General features: G+C 52.2%; 1 protein-coding gene across 2 annotated transcripts in view; it reads right to left on the bottom strand.

Moving 5' to 3' along the window:
* Positions 1-600: 600 nt before the first annotated feature.
* Positions 601-23,165, bottom strand: part of SLC13A2 (solute carrier family 13 (sodium-dependent dicarboxylate transporter), member 2) — a 23,709-nt gene continuing 1,144 nt past the window's right edge. The window contains exons 2-12 of one of the 2 annotated variants that reach the window (XM_011940781.1): positions 8,995-9,123; positions 7,744-7,880; positions 7,431-7,636; positions 6,747-6,927; positions 6,512-6,634; positions 4,576-4,794; positions 4,263-4,351; positions 3,856-3,977; positions 2,560-2,721; positions 1,784-1,921; positions 601-1,272 (exon numbers count right to left, since the gene is read on the bottom strand). In XM_011940781.1, coding sequence (XP_011796171.1) covers positions 1,102-1,272; positions 1,784-1,921; positions 2,560-2,721; positions 3,856-3,977; positions 4,263-4,351; positions 4,576-4,794; positions 6,512-6,634; positions 6,747-6,927; positions 7,431-7,636; positions 7,744-7,880; positions 8,995-9,123 — 1,677 coding nt within the window. In that variant the 3' untranslated portion in view covers positions 601-1,101. Of the gene's footprint in view, positions 1,273-1,783; positions 1,922-2,559; positions 2,722-3,855; positions 3,978-4,262; positions 4,352-4,575; positions 4,795-6,511; positions 6,635-6,746; positions 6,928-7,430; positions 7,637-7,743; positions 8,028-8,994; positions 9,124-23,165 lie in introns of both variants that reach the window. The other variant, XM_011940780.1, reaches the window with a different exon arrangement.

Below are 23,165 nucleotides of genomic sequence, written 5' to 3'. Positions count from 1 at the left end.
GGACCGGTTTTTCCAGCTGGAGGAAGGGTCGATGAGGAATTGGCAGGGGCAGAGGGTTTTATGTAAATACCTAGGGAGTGCTCTGGGAACGGGGAGGCAGGTTTTCCCAAAGACACGCAGGGACTGGCAGCTCCCAATTAGCCGGGCCCAGTGATGTCAGTGCTGCTCTCCTAGGTGGCTGCGCCCACTCTGATCGGCCTTGGCAGGGATGCCCGACCATTACCTTCCCCTCTGGGTGGGGGGGTGCCAAGGGGGCTGCATACAGGACAGAGGCCAGGCCCCCTCCCTCTGAACCCCTCAACCTGGGCACAGAACCGGTGCTCTACACATATCTACTGTATAACACAATGAACTAGAAGACTCCTTTTGGCCCTCTGGCCCCCTGTGGGTGGGGGGGTGCCAAGGGGGCTGCATACAGGACAGAGGCCAGGCCCCCTCCCTCTGAACCCCTCAACCTGGGGTCTGAACCACATTGGGGACCAGCCCTGGAGAGCGCCGTGAAAAACCATCCCAGACTTTATTGAAAAAGACTTTAATGTGGTTAATATTTGAACCTCCACCAAAACACCGGAAGGCTGGGGAGCCCTCAGTATGTTGGGCCAGTCCCAGAGGCTGTTCCCATGGCAGCTGCTGGCAGGCCCTCCTCCCAGGCCACTCCAAGCCTGAGTTCCAATAAATACAGTGCAAATAAGTCTGGTCACTAAACTGGGGAGACCAAGACCTAGGGCACCAGAGAGGACATGTTGTATTGTCTGTGAACACACACATGTGCATTATCCAGCATACACGCCTAGGATCATGTGCATTGCACACAGCCCCCCTCAGATAGCCTCACATCACACACCCCTCCCATCCATGCAGGCGCACCCATATGCGCACACACACACACACAAACACACGCATGCACGCACATACCTTTTCTTCTGGCACATAGGAAATTGAGCATACACACATTCCTTACAGACACACAAGAGAAAGGCACACATGTGCCTTTCTCTCAGCCATTGGCCTGGAGCTGGGAGCTTGGGTGTCCCCTCCCGGCTCAGGGGAGTGGGAATGGGGTAGGTCTTCCTGGGCATGGCCCATGGGCTGTGCCCCGGCCTAGGGGCTTGGCATGGTGGTGTTGGCCGGGCGGGGCAGGCACTGGGCTGTGGTGTTGGACTGAGCCCAGGAGGGGAAGGAGTGCAGGCTGAAGATGGTGATGCTCCAGCTGTTGATGGCCAGTGTGATGACCAGGACTCCAATGATGTTGAGCAGGAATCCCGCCCGGGCCTGGTGTGAGGAAAGTCCATTTGGCTAAGCAGGGGCTGAGCCGGACTGCCCCTAAGTCCCCAGGTATTTGGGGGTGCACAGGAGCCCTCCCACCAGCGAAATTCTCTCTGGGAAGTCCTCCCTTTGGTTCAACCTGCAGCATAGCCAATGCCTTTGCCCCTTGCTTTCCTCCCAGTGCTAACAGGGAAAAGGGGCACTCCTCCTGAGCTTCCAGGGCCCTGGGCTTGTTCTCTCTGAGCTCATCTCCCTGAGTGTGGGTGCCTGGCATCTTGGAGCCTTCCCCATATTCCCCACCCGCTTCCCTCCCTCTCACATAGCCTGGGGCTGGCAGGGCCTGAAGATGCCACCACTGAGAGGTCATGTCCCAACCTCCCCCACTGCGCCTTCATCCCAGATGAGGGCCCGCTCAACTCTGAGACTCTCAGTGGCTTTAAGCTGCTCTGTGATTCACTAAGATGGAAAGTCAGAGCAGGAAGGAGGGATGAGGCATTCAAGCCTCCCTGCCACTCACCATATCCAACACTTTGAGTCCCCCGAAAGAGAAGACGATGGCATTGGGCGGGGTGGCCACAGGCAGCATGAAGGCCAGAGAGGAGGCCAGAGTGCAGGGGAGCATGACGTAGAGAGGGTGGAGGCAGATGGCCTGGGCCTGGAGTGGGAGGCAGTGGGGCAGAACTGACCTTGGCCCCCATCCCGGAGGGAGAGGCATGGCCCCCAACCAATTCTCCTGCTTCTCTGGGGGACAACCCCTGCACCCCAGTACACTCTCTGGTCATGAGCCCACCATTTCTCCCAGAAGGCACTGGGTGACCTGGGAAGGGCCTCTTGACCTCTCTGGAGGGAATGAGTGTGCTGCCCTGCCTTGTGGGGTGTGGTGAGGGGAGGGGCCCATAAAACAGATCTCAAAGGGGCTCCGGGGGTGTCATCAAAGGTTGTAGGAACACGTCTGGGGAGGAAGGGGCTTGGGACGCTTCGGGGAGCAATTTCACCCCGTCACCTCAGGAATGACCAGAACAGGGACTGGGGTGGGGAGGTGGGTGAGGCCACGAGGATCCCCATCAGGATACTCCAGAGGTGATGTCACGAGGGACGGGGTGAGTCAGGGGCCAAAGTGCCCTGGGGCCCAAGGTGGCTCAAGAGCCTGGAGAAGGACGGAAACTCAGGGGTCCTCTTCAGGAAAAGGAAAAGAGGAGGTGCAAAGACAGGATACTCTGCCTAGCAGGCAGAAACCCTGGTGTGGCAGGCAGGAGGACTACCTGGAGGAGGTGTTTCTGAGGGCCAGCTCACCATGGAGGCTAGGATGGGCAGGAAGATCGTAGTAGTGGCCACATTGCTAGTGCACTCGGTGAAGGTGGCCACCAGGAGGGAGAGGATGACCACAATGGCTGGAGCTGGCACACTCTGCAGTGGGGTCAGCTTGTTTCCCAGCCACTTGGACAGGCCCGATCGCTGTGGGCAGAGGAGGATGGTGTGTGAGAGGCAAGGCTGCCTGGGCCCCCAAGTCCTCTGCTGAGGCTCTATGAGGCTCCTGCTCCTGCTCGCATCTCCCCGGTATTCAGAGTCAAAGACAGCTCTAAAGGGATGTTAGGATCCAGCTAAGACCAAGGGGCGCCCTTTCCTGCTCTTGAAGAACAGCTGGGTGTGGGAAGAAGGGGCAGATGAGAAATTAGGAAAGGGGGCCAAAGGGCCTTCTTGGGAAACTTGGGGCTTGGTGGGAGCAAAAATCTTTGACCACACTTACTCCTGCCTTTCTGACCTCTCTCAGGAGGTGCCTTGACAACCTTAGCCCTCTTCCTGCCCCTTCCAGTCCAGTGGCTTGGGACAGAGAGGACCTTGCTCTTTGCAGGGAGGGAAAGTTAGGGGAGGACTCTGATAGAGGCTGGAAGAGGATAGGGACAGTCCACAGGGTCAGAAGAGCTCCGAGGTCTTGCCTTCCCACGTCTGGAATGCCAGGCTGTAAGCTGGGACTTAACCTTGCTCAGTGGGGCCAGCGCCTAGCACAGCACTGGGCATAGTCAGTGGATGAACATGCCACAGACCCAGGAGTACCCTGCACCAATCCCTGACCTGGGCAGCTGCCTCCTGTTTGAGCCAGAACACTGAGGCCCAGGGATGCCGTGTCAGGGGTTTCCCTCTTTTGGATGGAGGCTCTGGGGAAAGATGTTCTGGTCCCCTGAGCCTGGGTGGGTGTGATCATGGTGCCCCCTGGTGGCTGCAGTGGGCAGACCGCATCAACGTAACCCCCAGTTACTTCAGTGCAGATGCTATCGCGTGCTCTGTCTGGCAGGGGGCAAGGGGCTGGGGTGGGGTGGCATTTGTCTCTGAGAACAGGCCCCGCCCCACCAGAGAATCTTGCCTTCCCTTGGACTTTGAGAACTGAACTAAGGAGAGGTCCCTGGGGCTTGTGTTTCTTCCTCCCACATGGGGGCTCTAGGTCTCCCCAGCTGCTGCAAAGGCTCTGCCCACTCGAGAGGCTCCTACATGGGAACCAGGTCTCTCCTCTGTGGGACAGAAGCAGGGACCCCTCTCTTCCTGCCACAGTCTCCCTCACACAAGCTAAGGAGGGGGCTGGGGGCCTCTCACCTCACTGCCCTTGGCCAGGGCATAGCCACCACCCAGCAATAACACGATATTCCACGGCATCTTCTGGTTCACTGTCTTCCAATCGAGGAGGCCAAGAGGCGCCTTCAGCTTCCCTGGGTTTTCTACTCCCCAAGCAGAGAAGGATGGGTCACCAAAGAACAAACAGGCCTTTCCCCTCTCCATTTGGGGGCTCCCTGTGTGGGTCCCTTTTGGAGCTTAATGCATGCAGGAGGGGACTCTCAGTTCTGCAACATCTCATCTTTGTCCCTGAGTCTCTGTGCCCTTGGCAAGTCGTTCCAGCCTTTCTGGGCTTTGCCTACTCCTGCCAAGTGTGGTGGAAGGTACATTACATACTTGAAGGCAGGGACTGCCTGGAGACCCTTCCGTGACCCAGTCCAGGTGCTTACCTGGGTCCTGGGTCAGCCCTGGGAACTTGGAGGGCATGATGAACATAATTACGCCAATAAAGATGGCCACTGTCCCATCGGACACCATGCTGTTGGTGGGGGGACAGGGAAGTCTGGGTTAGCGGCTTGGGGCTGTTCAGGGCCACAAGGTGGAGGGTGGTGGAGAGGAGCCCCTCCCATAGACAAGCTTGGGGAAACTTCATCCCCCACCGAGTGTTACTTCCTGTTCTGCAATGGGGGCCCTACACCCTTTCCTCCTCCCCAAGCATGTAAGTCCCAGATGTGTCCTCCTCCCATCCCCTGCAACTCTCACCTCTCCCCCGTGGCATTGGGAAAAGCGAGGTTGCCCCAGCCAAGAAAAAACCCCGGCTCCCGGGTGAACCAGAGCAGCACCAGAATGACGAACAGGACACTGATGGCCTTTTCTGCAAAGGTCATGGGGCCCAGCAGCCTGTACTCGGTCTGGATGACGCAGTAGGCTGCTTGCTGTTGCTCCTGCATCTTCTCCCCTGTGCCAAAGTTCTTCCGGAAGCTGCAGGCAGAAGGATGGGGCAGTTTGTGGGGGGCCTGCTCCAGGCAGGGAGCAAGGGGCTCTGAGCGCCTATGATCTAAAGGCTGAGGCCCAGAGAGGGCATCTCAGGGTCACTACACTCACGGCCCGGCTCCACCTGAGGTTCTGGAGGAAGAGCAGAAGACTTTTAGGGGTCATAGTTCTTGCTTATTCCCCATGCTTGGCCTTGCTTCATTGAGCCCCTTTTCCTCCAGGGATTCTATGGTGCTAAACCCTCCCTTGCCCAGGGTGAGAAAGACCTAGCAGCTCAAACCCTGGGACTTCTTCCAGCCCTGGCTCACAGCTCTCCTCCTCCAACAACCTTCGGGAAGTCCTCCCTTCCCTCCTCTGCCTGCTCTGGGTATCCCCTGCCAGCCTGAGCCTCACTTGCCTTGTCCTCAGAGGCACAGTAGGCTGCAGTCCACTTCCTTCTGCTGCTGACTTAACTTGTGTTGACATTTAACTTTCCACTTGGGTAAATCTCAACCTCCCTGCTGGTCACGCTTCACACATCTTTGACTCCCCCATGGTGTCTGGTACTGTGCTGACCTCTTCTACTACCACCTTGCCTTGTACCAGCCCCCAACTTTAATCCAGCTTCCTTATATTTGCCCAAGTGATTTTTCCAAAGTGCAGGAGCAATGCTTAAAAACTTTCAAGGGCTCTCCACTGCCTGGGCAGGAAGGGAAAATTATAATTAATACCACAGTATGGTAACACTCATACCACCACTCCTATCCCATACTCATGGCAGACATCACTAATCAATCACAAACTTGATACTGAGCCTTAGCAGGGTCTCCCATGATTTTCCAACTCAGAGTTCCAAGCAGTGACTACCAGGAACCTGGTGGAAGTAGGAATGAAATCTATTTATTACTCTTGGCTTCAAGGACAAGATCCAAACGCTTGGGTGGCACACAAGAGCTTCTAGAACCTCCCTTGCTTACTTCTCCAGCTTCATGACCTGATGTTCCTTTTTGCTGTTTGTGTTTTAGTCCTGCAGAACTAGAGTTCCCTCAAGCACATCATGTCCATTCTTGCCTCTGTGCTTTGTACAAACTGCTCCTGCTGCCTGGAATGTCTTCACCCATTCTCTACCTGGCTGACTTCTAGTCCTTCAAGATTCAGCCCAGGCATGATCTCCTCCATGGTGTTCTGGAATCTTCACTCACCTGCGCCTAACTAGGCACTGTGTTCTCTGTGCTCCTGCAGCATCTGGGCTTCCCTCTGTCATGGCCCCCACCATATCATCATCCACCTGATGGGCTACAAGGACAGGGACTGTGCCTAGTGCCTTCTAGTATTCTCAGTGCCTTACACATGACCCGGTATACAGTAGGAACACAGCAGGTGTTTTTGTAACTAACCATGCTCAGTGTGTGTTCCTTAAGCACCTATCAAAGGACAGTGGAGCATTATGGGAAGGGGCATCAAGTGACCTGGCTTGCAGTCCCAGCACTGACAACCTAGTTGCGAACCACTCCTGAAGCCTCAGCTTGCGCGTCTGTGAAATGGGATAATACTCTCTACCCAGTTATTTCCTCAAATGGGGGTCCAAGTGCACAGAGGGGACTTGGCAGGGAGAAGCCTTCTCACTGGGATAGTGATAATATCATTTTCCACATCCAGACCCAACTGGGAGCTCCCAGGGCTAAGGGCAGGGACCTGGGCTTCTCTTACCGACTTTACCACTTACTTGAAGCCCAGGAAGAGGATCTGTAGCCACAGCCAGGCCAGCAGCAGCAAGATGACCATGGTGGGGAAGGCGAAGCTGAACCAGGAGGCGAAGTTCACCACGTTGCCGTTTTGGGGGAAGAGCCTGAAGGAGGAACACGGGCTGCCGTGTGACGTTGCCCCGAGAACTGCCCAGCCCCATTCACCTCCCAGTGAGTGTGCAGATCCCCCAAGGTGGCCCACCCCTTGTCACTCACGCGTTGATCTGGCCTTGCAGCACCAGGTTGGGTGAGGTGCCAGTCAGCGTGGCGATGCCCCCGATGCTGGCAGAGTAGCACACGCACAGGCTCATGCACTGGGTGAGGCGGGGATGCTCCTGGCTGAGATGTGCCCTCTCCTCCGAAGGAGCAGATGTGACAGGGAGGGCGTGCCCATTATCTGGGAACAGGGGAGAGCCCACGTGGGGGCAGGTACAGGGCCAGCTCTGGGGAATGTGGCCAGGGCTGCAAGGGCCTCAAAGGCACCTTGTCTGTGAACAGCCCAGACCAGGGCTGGAAGGAGGACAGAGGATGTCTGCAGGCCTGAGGGGCCCAGCAATCCCCAGAGTTTCAGGCTGGGAGCAGCCTCAGAATCTCTCTGATCTCTGATTACCCAAACCACACAGGAAGAATGGATCCTAGACCTTGGGCTGTCCACCTAGACTCCAGCTCTCTTCTTGCTATGGTGACCAAGCATCTTGGCTTGCCCAGGGGTGAGGGGATTCCCAACACAGGGAACTTGCCATTTTAAAAAAAGGAAAAACAAATTGGTCACTGTCCTTCTTGCATCTCTTTCTTCTCTCCCTAAAGGCTCCAAGACGACCAGCCCTCGAAACGGACAGACCCTCAGACTCTCTCCAAAAACCAAGGAGTTGGGGCGGGGTCTAGCCTCATTTTTCTCACCAGGTTTGGTCGCCTCCTTCTGGGGACTTGGTTCCTGGAGCTCGAAGGTGGGGTTGTTGCTGCCCTCCTCGACGTTCCTGCTGGCTTGTGAGCTGTGCAGCTGGTCCAGGACGGCATGTGCGATGGGCACCATCATGGCCGAGGTGGCCGTGTTGCTGATCCACATGGACAGGAAGGCCGTGACCAGCATGAAGCCCAGCATTAGCCTAGGGACGGGCAGACAGACACACTGCTGTTGCAGCTTCCCTTCAGGGACTGGGTGCCCAGAACATCTCCTCATCAGGTTCTCCCACGCTGGTTTGCAGGAACTCACAGGGCAGGCCGCACCCCAACGATGAGGAGGACCCAGAGGGCGATGCGTTTGTGCAGGTTCCAGTGTTCCACTGCGATGGCCACCAGCAGCCCTCCGACGAACAGGATGTTGGAGTCCTTAAGATACTCGATGGCAACCTGGCAGGCGGAGACATGGCTGAGCGGGGGGAAGACCCTGGAGTCTCCCACGGTGCCTCTGAGCTTATGGGATTCAGTCACTGACATTCCCACAGACTGCCATTCCCCTGGGCTCTCGAAACTGAATGGAAATGGTCTCTGAATAATCTGCCATTTAAAAAAAATTAAATTTAACTTTTTGGAGACAGGGTCTAGCTCTCTTGCCCAGGCTGGAGGTGCAGTGGCACAATCACAGCTCACTGCAATCTCCACCTCCTTGGCTCAAACCATCCTCCCACCTCAGCCTCCCAAGTAGCTGGGACTACAGGCATGTACCACCATGCGCGACTAATTTTTGTGTTTTTTGTAGAGATGAGGTTTTACCTTGTTGGCCAGGCTGGTCTCGAACTCGTGAGCTCAAGTGGTCCACCTGCCTTGGCCCCCTAAAGTGCTAGGATTACAAGCATGAGCCACCACACCCGGCCTGGATTACCTACCATTTAATATCAACCAGGTTTCCCTCTTCTTGCCAAACTCACTTTATCTCCCCTCAGGAATAATTAATTGGGAGATAATCTACCATGATTCCATTCATGTTTCAAGCCATGGACTGGGAGATAGATATTTTAGTGCTGTTTCTCAAAACTAGACAGCGGTTCTCAAAGTATGGTTGCTGGGCCAGCATCATCACCATCTACTGGAAGTCGCTAGAAATAAAATGCTTAGGCCCTACCCTACATCTACTGAATCAGAAACTCTGGACCCAGCCATTTGTGTTTTAACCAGCCCTCCAGGTGACCCCGACGCTGTTCAAGTTCAAGAGCCACTGAACTAGAAGTATATGAGTGTGTTAGCTGGCCTTCAAGGCCCCTTTTCTGTGTCACCAGGCCTTCCACCTCCCACCTAAGACTGGCTCATCACTCCCACTTTGAATGAACTCTCAGCACTAATCCTGCACCCCTCCCCACACCAGCCTGCAGCCTTCTAGCTGACTTCCTCCTCATGCAGACGCAGGAACCCCTAATCCGTGTACCCTGCCTATGATGAGGCTTCCTTAGTCAGCAAGGTCTGAGGGAACCCACCCCCTGGCCTCCTGCATTGCCCAGAACGCTTTCTCCTATGGATGGGGGCTCACCTCAGAGGCATCCACGATGCCCATCATAGGGAACAGGATGATGGGGAAGAGGGCAGTGACAGCCAGGGGCAGGGCTTCAGTGCACCAGAAGAGCGCCATGAGGATGATGGCATATGCACAGTAGGCCTCCTGCAGGTGGGAGGGAAGCAGCAGAGCTGTCAGAGGGCCTGTGTCCCAGAGCCATGCCACCTCCTGTCCCTCAGACAAACTAGGCCATTTGTAACTGCCTTGGGAGAGCCTGTGACACCCATAGCCATCGATTCCCAAGCCCAAGGTCTCATTTCAAAATGCAAATAAAAAACAAAGCAAAGCACTCAATATCACCTTGTCTTTGACCTTGGGGAGCCCAGACATAATAAGCCAGCCACTTTAGAAAGTCTGGAGTTGGTTACCAGTCCCCATAGAGACCAAAGGGATTGCAGGGGACCCAGTTGAGGATCCCAAGATGAGATGGGGGCTGCCAGAAGAAGGAGCAGGACCTGGGCAACGTGGACCTTTGCCTGGCACCCTGGCTCTCCCTGGCTCTTATCACAAGCAGCAAGAGTATGTTTGTTTGTTGGATATTTAGTGTTTGTTCTCTCTGCCAGGAGTGAGCTCTCCATCTGACAGAGTCGGTTTTGTGGCATCTGGATCCTTGGAGCTCAGGACCCAGCAGGTTTTGGAGCAAATCTTGTCTGAATGAATGAATCACTGGAGAGTTTTGGGAGTGGTGGAGGGTCTCTTTTCTAGCAATCCTGGTCTGTCTGCTGCATTACACGACTCCAGAGGAGCAATTTACATTTACAGGCGATGTGAACTTTCCCCCAAGATGCTTGTGTTGTGCAGGGAATTGTGGGGCAACACTGAGTCTTGTGGGTCTTTGGGTACCAGAAGTCCCCCTTTCCTACATGAAACCTCTAAGTCTAGAGAAGCCTGACCTCAGGCCTGGAAGGGGACCTGGGGCAGGAATGGAGGCCCACTCTCCTTATAGAGCCTCTCCCAGGGCTGGGGAATCATTAGCCAGGAGAGGGCACCCGTATCCCCTCTCCAGGGGCCGGGCACCTGCCCACTCTTTGTTTGCCAAAGGAACAGGCCACATGCTGGGGTTTGTTGGACAGTGGGGCTGGGGAGCCCCTCCTCCCTTACCCATCCCAATTGCCCTGTCCTTGTCCTCTCCACCTCATACAGGCTAGGCTCACACTCTTAGTACCCTAAAGCTTGGGAAGGGTCCCTGAGGTGGGATTAGGTGGTGGCCTGGGGGAGGAGGCAGCTGCTATTCAGCAACTCTTAGGGACTTAGTATTGTCATTTTTGTGCTTACATGAAAACGTAACAGCCATTAAGGTGGGTGTGGTGGTCCCGCCTTAGAGATGAGCTCAGAGGGTAAATGGCTTGCTCAAGGTCACAGAACTATCACAAAAAGCGGCAGAGCCTGGATGGAACTCAGATAAGGGATTGGGATTGGGTAACCTTCAAGCGCTACCTAAGAGCACTCCCCTTTTAGTCTATGTGAATGGTGCCCCAACAATTGTGCAGTGTGTAGCCTGCCCAGCTGCCCAGCTGCACGTAGCCCCACCAAATCTGTCGGAAGCCAAGCTCTCTTTCCACCAAACCTCTGCTACCCCTCTTCATCCTGGCCATAAACTCATCAGCCCCAGGAGTGGGGCCATTTTGACCCTCAACCAGAGAAGCCCAGCCCCCACCTCCCCCCGCAGGATTCTGCTGGTGTCAGTGTTTCCTCACCCGGAGTGGCTGAATGGCCAGTTACCCTCCCCCTGGACTAAGGGCAGGCCAGCCCTCCTGGACCCTGGTGTCCTCCACCCTGTCCACGCAGAACTCTTTGACCAGAGACAAGGAGCGGGGCTGGGATGGCACTCACTCTGGTAATTCAGGAAGAAGTTTCTGTACAAGTATCGGAGGGTGACTGCGTGCCAGGCATCATATTCTATGTGCTTCAAACACTTTTACAAGTTGCATTTAGTTGCTCTCAGAGGTAAGAACTTGTTCCCATTTCACAGTTGAAAAAAGAAAGGAGTGAATACAGTTCAAAAATGCCTCAAAGTCACACATATAGTAAGTGGAGAAGCCAGGTTACCTGCTTCCCGGGCCCCAGCTTTCACCTGCTACCCTGAGCATGATCACTTGCATTTGAGGGTGTCCTCAGCCTCAGGCTCCCTGTGACCAGTGGAGTGTAGGGACAAGGAGCTGGGGCTCTGAATCCAGAGCTATCTTCCCCATGGCCTGCCACTTCCTGTGGCTGGGCTCTGTTAAGTCATGTCACTTTGAGACCCCGTTTCCATACTCCAAAGGGAGTTGTTAATAATCAGACCAGGTTGGGCATGGTGGCTCATGCCTGTAATCCCAGCACTTTGTGAGGCCGTGGTGGGCAGATCAACTTGAGTAAAGGAGTTCGAGACTAGCCTGGGCAACATGGCAAAACCCAGTCTCTACTAAAAATATAAAGAATTAGCTGGGTGAGGTAGTGAGCACCTGTAGTCCCAGCTACTTGGGAGGCTGAGGTGGCAAAATCACCTGAGCCCAGGAGGTTGAGGCTGGAGTGACCTAAGATCATGTCACTGCACTACTCCAGTATGGGCAACTGGAGTGAGACTTTGTATCAAAAAAAAAAAAAAAAAATTCAGACTCGCCTCCATGTGCTCCGGTGTGTGTGATACATGGCTCCCGCCCCTGTATGCCTGTGTCTGTGATGGGTCCCTCTCTATCTCTGGATCAAAACACAAGACCTGTTCCAAAGTTCCATCCAGAAGCCTTTGTTAACCCCGGTGGCTTTGGCCCTGCGTCCCCGTCCCACCTTCTGGGCAGCCTGTCAAGCTGGAGCACAATTTGCTGACTTGTTCTTCCTGCATCATGAGATTCTTAACTGGGGCATGGAATTCCGAGGATCCGTGAAGTTAAATGGGAGAACTATTTTATCTATTCACTAACATCAAACTAAGGTTGTGAACATAAAATCATAGTGCTATTAATGGTATTATTGGTGACTTAGTCACAGATATTTGATTGTGACTATCAGCTATTAGACACTGATCCAGATAAGTTGTCACAGTTATCTCAGAATATATCTCGGCGTTCTGTTTACCTCCATCCTTATTTGGAAATTTTGGTAATTATTATACCAACTTTAGATCTTACCTAATGCACCAGCAAGGAAACACATCTATTTCTGGGCTGCAATTTATTTTTCCATATTTTGATACCTGTATTTCAAAATAATTGGTTTATTTGTGATCCCATGCCTTTTATTTTGTACATTTTATTTCTTATTTTTTATAATTAAAAAAATTTTTTTTAGAGACAGGGTTTCTCTCTGTTGCCCAGACTGGAGTTCATGGTGTGATCATAGCTCACTACAGCCTCCAACTGCTGGGCACAGGCAATTCTCCCGCCTTAGACTCCCAAACAGCTGGGACTACAGGCATGCGCCATAATGCCCAGCTAATTTTTTTTTTTTTTTTTTTGTATTTTTTGTAGAGATGGGTCTTGCTTTGTTGCCCAGGCTGGTCTCGAACTGCTGGCTTTAAGTGATCCTCCCACCTCAGCCTTCCAAGATGCTGGGATTACAGGTGTGAGCCACTGTGCCTGGACTGTGCATTTCAAAGTAATTTTCTGAAAAGGGCAGAACCAAGACTCAGGGAGGGTTGGGGTTTGAGACTGAGGAGCTGTCGGTGTTCTGAGAGGCCCCCGGGTCAGGTACTCTTGGGCACTCCCTGAAGGCAGAGTCCTAGGGGTCTTTTCTTCTTAGGCACACAGTATATCCAATTACAAGGTCAGTATTCCCAGCTCTAGAAGTGGGGGTTTGGGGATCTGCCTTGTCTTTCCAGGTCACTCTAATGCTCTCTGCCTTGCAGCCCAGCTCTATGGAACCTAGGACAGCCAAGCTCAACTGGCAGCCTATGGCATGGGACTCAGCTGGTTTACACGCTGGCCACTAGCTGCTCCCCAGGACTGCTGCACTGCACAAGTCCAGGCCACCATTCTCATATGGAGTTGTGCAAGGCATAGCCTGCACCGCAGTCCCTGGTGGCCCCTCCTGGAGCTCAGAAACCAGCAGGGAAGAGTTTTCTTCTGGTGGCAATGCTCTTCTTTCTGCCTCTGGCCCTGCCTCCTCCTTCCCCAGGTCAGCAGGGTGGTTGTTCCCTAGCTCTGTTTCTTGACCGTAGCAGCTACTCTCCTCTCAGGATCTGTTTATGGGCTCCTGAGGATAGGGGCATAGCCTCTTTCTCCTCTGTGATCTAGCTTGTAGCTCTTTTGCAGGTGCTGGTCTGGTCTATAAAGCCTCCTTTCCCACTGGTGTCATCCCCACCCCCAAGGAAGTCACCCTGTTCAGATCCTTACTCTTCTCCACCCAGCAGTCAATCCCTGTGATTAGAAGCCCACTGCGGGCAGGCCCTTGGCCTCCTGCCTGTTCATCAGCCACTCGTTCCACAGATACCCTCTTTGGGCCATGCACCCAGTCCTGTTGGTTCTGCCCCTTGAGTGCTCCCATTTATTTCTCTGTAGCTCTGGAACACTAGCCTGGTCCAAGTCTCAGCAAGACTTCTGCAAAAGCCTCCTTATTCATCTCCCTGCTTGCTCTCTTGACCCTGAAATCCTTTCTCCTTGCTGCAGCCAGAGTGATCTCAAAGCACAAATCTGTTTAATTTGTACTCCCCCTCCCTCAGCACACACACACTCATCTCAAAACAGCTCACATCCCTTTGGTGGCTTCCTAGTGCTTTCAGGAACCTAAGTTCAGGGTTGGTCTGTGCCTCATGTCTTAACACTCTCCCTCTTACTCTCTCTGCTCTGGCCATACCAGCCCTCTGTGGGTTCCTCAGATACTGCATCCTCCCTCTGGCCACAAGGCCTCTGACCACAATTTCCTCTCTCTGGACCTCTCTTCCCTCCCTACTTTGCTTAGTTGATATCTACTGGTTCTTGAGATCTCAGCTCAAATATTGATTTTTCAGGCTGGCTTCCAGGCGGGGATATAGTTCCCATTTTTCACACTCTAAGTCCCTGTACGTCTTCCGCATAGCACTCGTCATAGTCTGCAATTAAACATTTAGTTTTAGGGACTAAATGATGAGTATCAATCTTTGTTGTCAGACTCTACTCTTCAGGGAGCAGGGTGCAAGTCTGTTTCTGCTCACCCCAGCGGGTGCCTGGCATCTATTTAGCGGAGTTGACACTGAATGAATGGGTGAATGAATATGGGCCCTAAGGGTACAGGCATCAGTCAGGCCCAGCGCTGGCCCTCAGGGAGGCTGGACTGAAGGGCAGGCTGAAGAGAGAGACCCCCAGAGGGGCTTCCAAACCCTAAGCCTGGCAGCTTGCTTCTTCTTTAGTGGGAAAGCACATGTCCAGGGCACAGGGTGCTGAGTGCTGAGGCCCTGCTTTACTGCTGTGTGTCCTTGGGCAAGCTACTTAAACTCTCTCAGCTTTTCTGGTAAGAAACATCAAGCATTCGCCACTATAAACACATTTATCTCCATTATGCAGTTTCCTCATCTGGAAATAGGGATAAGAGAAACATCCATCTAGCTGGGTTACTGTAAGGATGAAGAGACCTAACAAATGTCAGAATACGTTTTTTTTTAATTTTTTTTTTTTTTTTTTTTAAGAGACAGGGTCTCACTCTGTTGCCCAGACTGGAGTGCAGTGACGTGATCACAGCTCACTGCATCCTCGACCTCCTGGGCTCAAGTGATCCTCCTGCCTCAGCCTCCTGAGTATCTGGGACCACAGGCCTGTGCCACCATACCCAGCTAATTAAAACAAAATTTTTTTTTGTAGAGATGAGTCTCGCCGTATTGCCCAGGCTGGTCTTGAGCTCCTGGGCTCAAGCAATCCTCTCTCCTCCGCTTTCCAGAACACTGGGATTATAGGTGTGAGTCACCGTGCCTGGCCAGGAATAAGTTTTCAAGCATTGTAGCCTGTGAGCACATAGCAGGGTTGGTGCTGGGAGAGAAATGTGCTCCTGGGCTTCTGGAGAACCAAAGAGGATACATGAGGCACAAATGGAAGTGAAGGTGCCAAGGAGTCCAGGGCAGACTCTGGACCCAGGGTGTGTGGCAGGTGTGGGACCTGTGGGCATCATGGCCTCTGTCAGGCAGCAGCACATGTGCCCACAGTCTCAGAGGTGTCTCACCTTATTTCTCTGGTGACTGAAGGTTAACCCAAGGGTGGGGACGGGCTGGCACATGAGGGACACTCCCACTGCCCCTCTGCCCCTAGCAAGTGGGCATGTTGCTGGCAGTGAGCACTCCCGGGTCTCAGGAGCAAGGCGAGGCACTGGGTCGCGGCCTGCCAAGTGCCTGTAAAGCAGAGACCAGAATAATGGAGCTCAGGGGAGAAGGGGCCCCGTCCCTGAGCCTCCTTTTGTCTGGGCTGAGGAAGGCTTCCAGAGAGGGAACCTTGAGTGGGTACTGAGGAGTGAGTAGGAGTTCAGTTAGTGGGCAAAGGGAGTTGAGGTGAAGGAGTAAATGTAGAACAGAATGAGATATAAAAGATCAGGATGCGGCCGGGCGCGGTGGCTCAAGCCTGTAATCCCAGCACTTTGGGAGGCTGAGACGGGTGGATCACAAGGTCAGGAGATCGAGACCATCCTGGCTAACACGGTGAAACCCCGTCTCTACTAAAAATACAAAAAAAAAAAACTAGCCGGGCGAGGTGGCGGACGCCTGTAGTCCCAGCTACTCGGGAGGCTGAGGCAGGAGAATGGCGTGAACCCGGGGGGCGGAGCTTGCAGTGAGCTGAGATCCGGCCACTGCACTCCAGCCCGGGCGACAGAGCAAGACTCCGTCTCAAAAAAAAAAAAGATCAGGATGCATTCTTATAAAGAGTCTTGCCTGTCCTGAGAGGATCTAGGGCTTTGTCTGGAAGACAGGGGAGAAAAAGGGAGAAGGCCTCAAAGAGTTTTAAGCAGAGAGAGAGTGGCATGGTCACACTTGTGGTTTAATAAAAGATTACACAAATACTACCACAAGTGGTTAAAAAGTTTGTGTGCAAATGTTTGTATACATCCAGGGAAATTTCTGATATAGGAGTTTGTACTTTTTTTTTGGTACCAGGATCCCCTTGGCAGCCTGATGAAGCATTCCAGTGTCTTATAGAATGATGTTTTTAAATGCACTAAATAAAGTACGTAAGACTACAAAGGAAACCAATTTTATTGAAATACAGGTATTAGACTGTGCGCGGTGGCTCACACCTGTAATCCCAGCACTTTGGGAGGCTGAGGCGGGAGGATTTCTTGAGCCCAGGAGTTCAAGACCAGCCTGGGCAACATGGCAAAACCCTGTCTCTACTAAAAATACTGAAAAAAAAAACAAAAACAAAAACAAAAAACAAAACTTAGCTGGGCATGGTGGCATGTGCCTGTAATCACAGCTACTTGGGAGGCTGAAGTGGGGGAACCACCTGAACCCGGGAGGCAGAGGTTGCAGTGAGCTGAGATTGCACCATTGCACTCCAGCCTGGGTGACGGAGTGAGACCCTGTCTCAAAATAATAATAATTATTATTATTAATTTTTAAAACCTAAACTAATAAATAAATACAGCTATTAAAATATGAAAAAGTGCTGGGTCCAGTGGTGTGTGGCTACTTGGAAGGCTGAGGCAGGAGGATTGCTTGAGCCCAGGAATTTGAGGCCAGCCTGGCAACACAGTGAGACTCCATCTCACAAACAAACCAAAACATGAGAGAGTGTGGAGAGACAGAAGTCTTTTCCAGGAAGAATGGGCAGATGCCAAATGCCTAATACCTTTGAGGCCTGAATATACAAAGGGGACAATGGCCAGTTCATATGTAAAAATACGTTTCACAACTTCTGTAATACCAGCCAAGAAGTCAAAAGACAACTTCTACAGCAGTAAGCCCTAAACACTCAGGATTTGCTCGATGACTGCCAATGCCCCTGATTTTTGCCCCAAACTCTTTACTCCTACTTCCAACTCAGGACCAACCCCAGAAAGCCAAATATGCTCCCCTAACCAGTCACCTGGGGTGCTGCTTCTAGTTAGCCGCCTAAGGCTTCCCTGTGCCCAACAGTGTGCACTGGAAGCCTTTCCTTTTGACCATTCTAAAGCTTTCCCACCCCACGCCTGCCTCAGGCTGCACGTGATGGCCGTGACTCTTCCTACACTTCGCTTGTTCTCATTCAGGTGTCCTTCATTGATTTGCACACCTTGATGTGAATGACTTTGTTGCATCAGCTTCTGTTTCAAGAGGCCAAAGGAACAATGAATTTCTGAGTGCTGGAGAAAACAGAAGTGGGGGAAGAGTCCTGGTATCACAGCCTGGGCCAGGCAGGGCTAGCCCTGCCTGTATGCACTAAAAAGCAAAACGCAAGCTGGCGCCGTAATGAACATGGCATTCCCATGCTCCTCTAGGAATTTGAGCCTTGCGACAGCCCTGAGCCTTGCTGCTGGATTACAGTCGGGAAACTTTACTGTTGAAGAGGGTGACTTACTTTCCCGTTCCTGGCCTTCACCTAGCAGGTGCCGATAAATAGGGACACGATTTAGTAATCTGGGCAAAATCCAAGTTGGGGACTCTACCCCAGGGATCCCCCTGGCCTTTGAGGCTGGGTCCTTCTTCTAAATCTACTTCCCAGCATCCCAGAGGCTAGAAAAACAATCTCCACACAGTCGCAGGTATGGCTATTCCTAGGCACACAGCTCACCAATCTGGTAGGTGACAAGACATGCCTTCCTGTTCTATAGGTGGGAACATCTGAGGCCCCCTAAGCACAAGAGCCCATTTGAACAGAGTGATGGAGAAGAAGTGAGGCACCTACACAGGACTCCAGACCAGTCTGTGTTTTCCACGGGCCCAGGAATTCAGACAAGAGGCAGAGGGCGAAGGGAACATGTGTTTATCAAGGCCTGGGTGTCAGGCACTCTACATATGTGTGTGTTATCTCAGCTCATCTTCACAACACCCCTTAGAGATGACAGGGTTTGAAGAGGCTCAGTCAGGTCACATGGCAGTACATGCTGCAGAATGGATTTGAACCGACACCTGTTTGGCTCCAAAATCCACGTTTTATTCACTGGACTCTGCTATCTCAACTGAGGGCCAAGAAGTCTCAAAAGGTAGAGGTGAGGCCCAGAACAGAGGTCCAAATTCCTTGTATAGTTTTCATGCCCGAAGTGAATCATCCAAGTCCCTGCCTTTGAGGTTCAGGAACAGCTTGCACTAACAGTATTTTAATTACACAGGTTTTTTTTTTTTTTGACAAGGATTGTTCTGTCACCCATGCTGGAGTGCAGTGGCATCATCACTGCTCACTGCAGCCTCGACCTCCCTGGCTCAAGTGATTCTCCCACCTTAGTTCTCCAAAGTAACAAGGACCACAGACACATGCCACCATGCCCAGCTAATGTTTTTGATCTTTTTTTTTATTTTTTGAGACAGAGTCTCTCTCTGTTGCCCAGGCTGGAGTGCAGTGGTGTGATCTCGGCTTACTGCAGTCTCTGCCTCCTGGGTTCAAGCGATTCTCTTGCCTCAGCCTCCCGAGTAGCTGGTATTACAGGCATGTGCCACCACGCCCAACTAATTTTGTATTTTTAGTAGAAACGGGGTTTCACCATGTTGGCCAGGCTGGTCTTGAACTCCTGACTTCAGGTGATCCACCTGCCTTGGCCTCCCAAAGTGCTGGGATTGCAGGCGTGAGCCATCGTGTCCAGCCAACTTTTTTGATCTTTAGTAGAGACAAGTCTCCCTATGTTGCCCAAGTTTGTCTTGAACTCCTGAACTCGAGCGACCCTCCTGCACTGGTCTCCCGAAGTGCAAGAATTACAGGTGAATTACAGAGAGCCACCACTCCCAGCCTTAATTACACAGATTTTAAAGTTCAAACACATGTAATGTTTATGCATTCCAAAAGGGCCAGTGATTCAGATGAAGAAATTCTGCCTTCTGGCCTTACAATAAATGCAATATTGACTTCAGCTGAATTCTGTCCTAGCCACTAGAAGACTATTTTTACAGATGCCTTCGGGTCCCGGGAGGTGTTTGCGTTTTGACTCTAACTTACTAGCTGAATGACCCCTGAGTCGTAAGTTATCCACCCCTTAATGCTCACAGCACAAATCCCTACTCCTCCCTCTAGTCTTGTAGGCTGACATTGGCTGACCTCAACCCTCTTCTCTAAACTTGACTTAAACAATCTAGTGAGGCCTCTTAAGGGAGGGAGAGCAGGAAGACCTCTTAAGGCCTCACTCAAGCCCCCGAGCCACACTGGACTTGCTTAATCCCTTCAACTTGCCAAGCTCACCCCATCCACAGGCCTTTGCACTTGCTGCATATTCTGCCTGGATGACTCTTTACCCAGAGCTGCGCTTGGCTGACTTTTTAGAGAAGTTATTTTTGAGACAGGAGTCTTGCTCTGTTGCCCAGGCTGGAGTGCAGTGGCACCATATGGCTCACTGCAGCCTCAACCTCCTGGGCTCAAGTGATCCTCCTGCCTCAGCCTCCCAAGTAGGTGGGACCACAGGCACACACCACCACACCTGGCTAATTTTTTTAGTGAGGAGACAGGGTCTTGCCATGTTGCCCAGGCTGGTCTTGAACTCCTGAACTCAAGTGATCCACCCACCTTGACCTCCCAGAGTGTTGAAACACCCTCCTCAGGAGGCCTTCCCTGACCCCATCTAGAGCAGCCCTCCCCAGTCCGTGGTCACAGCCTGCTGCATCGTTTCTGCTTTTTGTATATCTCCCCACTCCTCCCACTTTCTCTTCCCAACACACCCAAACAGTGCTTGTCGCACAGTACTGAGCTCTGTGTTCACCAACAAGATACGTGGATGGATGAACGAATGAATGGATGTAAGGTTTCCATGTCTGGCTGCAGGGTTGGGAGAGCAGGAAGACCCCAGGCCCTTCTGTTCCCCATCTGCTGGGACCACCAGAGAGTGACTAGCATTTCAAGGTACTGTTGCCACCCCTCCAACACACCCTACTATTCCTGGCCCCTACATCTTTCCTTCTGTGGCTCCCTTCACCTGTTCTGCTGATGCCTCTGACTGTTGAAACCCCATCAACCTTCAAGGCCCAACTCAAATGTCACCTCCTTCAGATTCTCCCTTGACTCGGTTGGAAGAATTTGCTCTCTCCTGTGAGCTCTGCACACTTCTGGCTGAAACTCTGTGTGGTGTAAACACCTATCTCCTCCTACAGACTGTAAGCAACTTGAGGATGGAACATCTGCATTCCTTTTGGTAACCCCTGACACAGAGCAAGAGCTCAACACACATGCTGGACTGAAGTATGGTGGGAGGATTGACTGACAGCTGGATGGACATAAGAAAGGATGGCCTGGGAGGTGGGTCACAGTGGGAGCACCGCTGATCTCCCAGGGAGCCTCAGGCAGAGACTCCAAGACCAGGTTCCAGTTCAAACTTTTTTCCTAGCTGGGACTTTAAGCAAATTGCTTCCCCACACTGGCCCTCAGTTTACATGTCTGTAAAATGCAGATAGTAGTAGTAACCTCATGGTAACACGTAGGCTTTTTCTTTTTGAGACTGAGTCTTGCTCTGTCACCCAGGCTGAAGTGCAGTGGCACGATCTCAGCTCACTGCAAACTCTGCCTCCTGGATTCAAGCGATTCTCCTGCCTCAGCCTCCCGAGTAGCTGGGATTACAGGTATGTGCCACCATGCCCAGCTAATTTTTGTATTTTTAGTAGAGATGGGGTTTCTCCATGTTGGCCAGGCTAGTCTCGAACTCCTGACCTCAAGTGATCCGCCCACCTTGGGTGCCTGCCTCCGAAAGTGCTGGCACTACAGGCATGAGCCACCATGCCCAGTCCAACACATAGGCTTTTGAAAGAAATAAATGATCTAACAATGCTTTGAAGTGCGTGGCAAAATGCCGAGCACATAAAATATACTCAACAAATGTCCATATTATTATTATGGACACAAATTTGAGCCTAGGCTGGGGCTCCTTCTTCTCCCTTTCGAGGCCAGGGTCATGGGGCTAAGCTCTGGGACTCATTACAGAGAGCAGAGATTCAACAGGGATGCAGGACAGGATCCATTTTGTGCACATTCCTTCCTTTCTTCATTCAAAAAGTTGGGGGTGGCCGGGCATGGGGGCTTATGCCTGTAATCCTGGCACTTTGGGAGGCCAAGGCAGGCGGATCATGAGGTCAGGAGATCAAGACCATCCTGGCTACCATGGTGAAACCCCATCTCTACTAAAAATACAAAACAATTAGCCGGGTGTGGTGGCGGGCGCCTGTAGTCCCAGCCACTAGGGAGGCTGAGGCAGGAGAATGGCGTGAATTTTTTATTTTTTATTTTTTGTTTTTTGTTTTTTGAGTTAGAGTCTTGCTCTGTCACCCAGACTGGAATGCAATGGCGTGATCTCAGCCCACTGCAACCTCCTCCTCCCAGGTTCAAGCATTTCTCCTGCCTCAGCCTCCCGAGTAGCTGGGACTACAGGCGTGCGCCACCATGCCTGGCTAATTTTTGTGTTTTTTATAGAGACGAGGTTTCATCATGTTGACCAGGCTGGTCTCAAACTCCTGACTTCAAGTGGTCTACCTGCCTTGGCCTCCCAAAGTGTTGGGATTACAGGAGTGAGCCACTGTGCCCAGCCTAACAAGTATTTTTTGAACATCTACTTTGTGCCAGGCAGTGGGGATTCTACATGGGACAAGACAAAGTCCCTGCCCTCGTGGAGCCGACATTCTAGTGCAAGAAGCCAGAGAAGAAGTGAAAAATAAGCAGATAGATAATTTCAGAGAGTAAACACCCTATAAACAAAAGAACAGGGCTTTTCCCCAAGAATGACTGGGGTTGGTCAGAGAAGGCTTTTCTGAGGAGGCGGATTTAAGCTGAAACCTAAAAACAGGAAGGAGGCATCTGGGAGAACAGTCCAGAGCAATGTGAGGAGCAGAAAAAAAGCTGGTGAGGGTGGGTGAGAGTGAATGAGAGGTGGGACATAGCGGGAGGGAGCCTGAGGTGTCCAGGGCTGAGCCTTGGTGACTCCTGGCCGCTTGAAGAGGTTTTATCCTAAGTTTGACAGGAAGCCAGTGTAGGATTTTTTGTTTGTTTGTTTGTTTTTTCAAATTAAGGTGGGGTCTCACTATGTTGCCCAGGCTGGTCTCAAACTCCTGGGCTCAAGCAATCCTCCCACCTTAGCCTCACGAAGCGCTGGGATTATAGGTGTGAGCCACCATGACTGGCCAATGTAGGGTTTTGAGCAGAGTGGGACACATGGGAAATGACCGGGGAGACAGTGGATCCAGGGATGGGGAGTGACTCCATTCTGAGTATTTTGGGGTATCAAGTGAGCAGGACCTTCTGCTGCACGTGGAAAGGAGGGAAGGAGAAGAATCAAGAATGCCCTCGAGTTTTTGGCTGTTGCAGCAAGGTAGATGGTTGAAGCATTTCTTGATGCCTAAGCCAACTGGAGAAGGGCAGGAAGGGTTTTAATTTGGACGTGGAAAAGTGTGTCCTACTTATCCTGCTTACAAAGAAAATATTCAATCGGGGAAATGCCTGCTGTTCATTAGATAATACAGGTTTAGAAGTTAGGGCTCGGGTTACAGATTGAAAACTCATCAGCTTAGAGATGCTTTTTAAAGCACGAGATGGCATAAGATCAGCTAGGGGCAGTGGGGACGCTGGAAAACCTCAGAGTCAGATGGAGAAGGAACCTCAGGGTCAGGAAAGTGGGAAGGGGCAGGGCTGGGCAGGAACCAGGAGAAGGTGTCACCAAAGCCAAGAGAAGACAGTACGGCAAAGACGGGGTGACAGCTGTGACAAACACTGCTGAGGGATTGAGGAATGTGAGAGTGGCCCAGGGTTTGGTCACAAGGAAGTTGATAAAAGGTGTATAATATACAAGTTCCGTGAAACTCAGATCTGCCCTGGGACTTTGACTAAGTGACTTCACCTCACCTTCCCCATCTGTCAAATGGGACAGTCAGGCCTGACCTCTTAAGATGGCAGAAAGGGTTACTGGGTGCCTAGGACAGGGGACTTTGGGGGCCAGTCAGGCATTAGGGGCTCGATTTAATGAGAGATGAAGTTATGACTTCTGCTGGGGGTGGAGGAGGAGGGAGTGACGCCTGGTTGTACCCAGCTCCCTCTCCATCCGGGGCACAGTTTTTGTGCTGTCTACCTGCAGGTGTCCCCTCTTCAGATGGCAGAAAGGGTTACTGGGTGCCTAGGACA

Source organism: Colobus angolensis, unplaced genomic scaffold (genome assembly GCF_000951035.1).
Source record: "Colobus angolensis palliatus isolate OR3802 unplaced genomic scaffold, Cang.pa_1.0 Scaffold193, whole genome shotgun sequence".
NCBI lineage: Eukaryota > Metazoa > Chordata > Mammalia > Primates > Cercopithecidae > Colobus > Colobus angolensis.
Note: the sequence above shows the minus strand (reverse complement) of the source record. Positions and strands in the feature narration are given on the sequence as shown.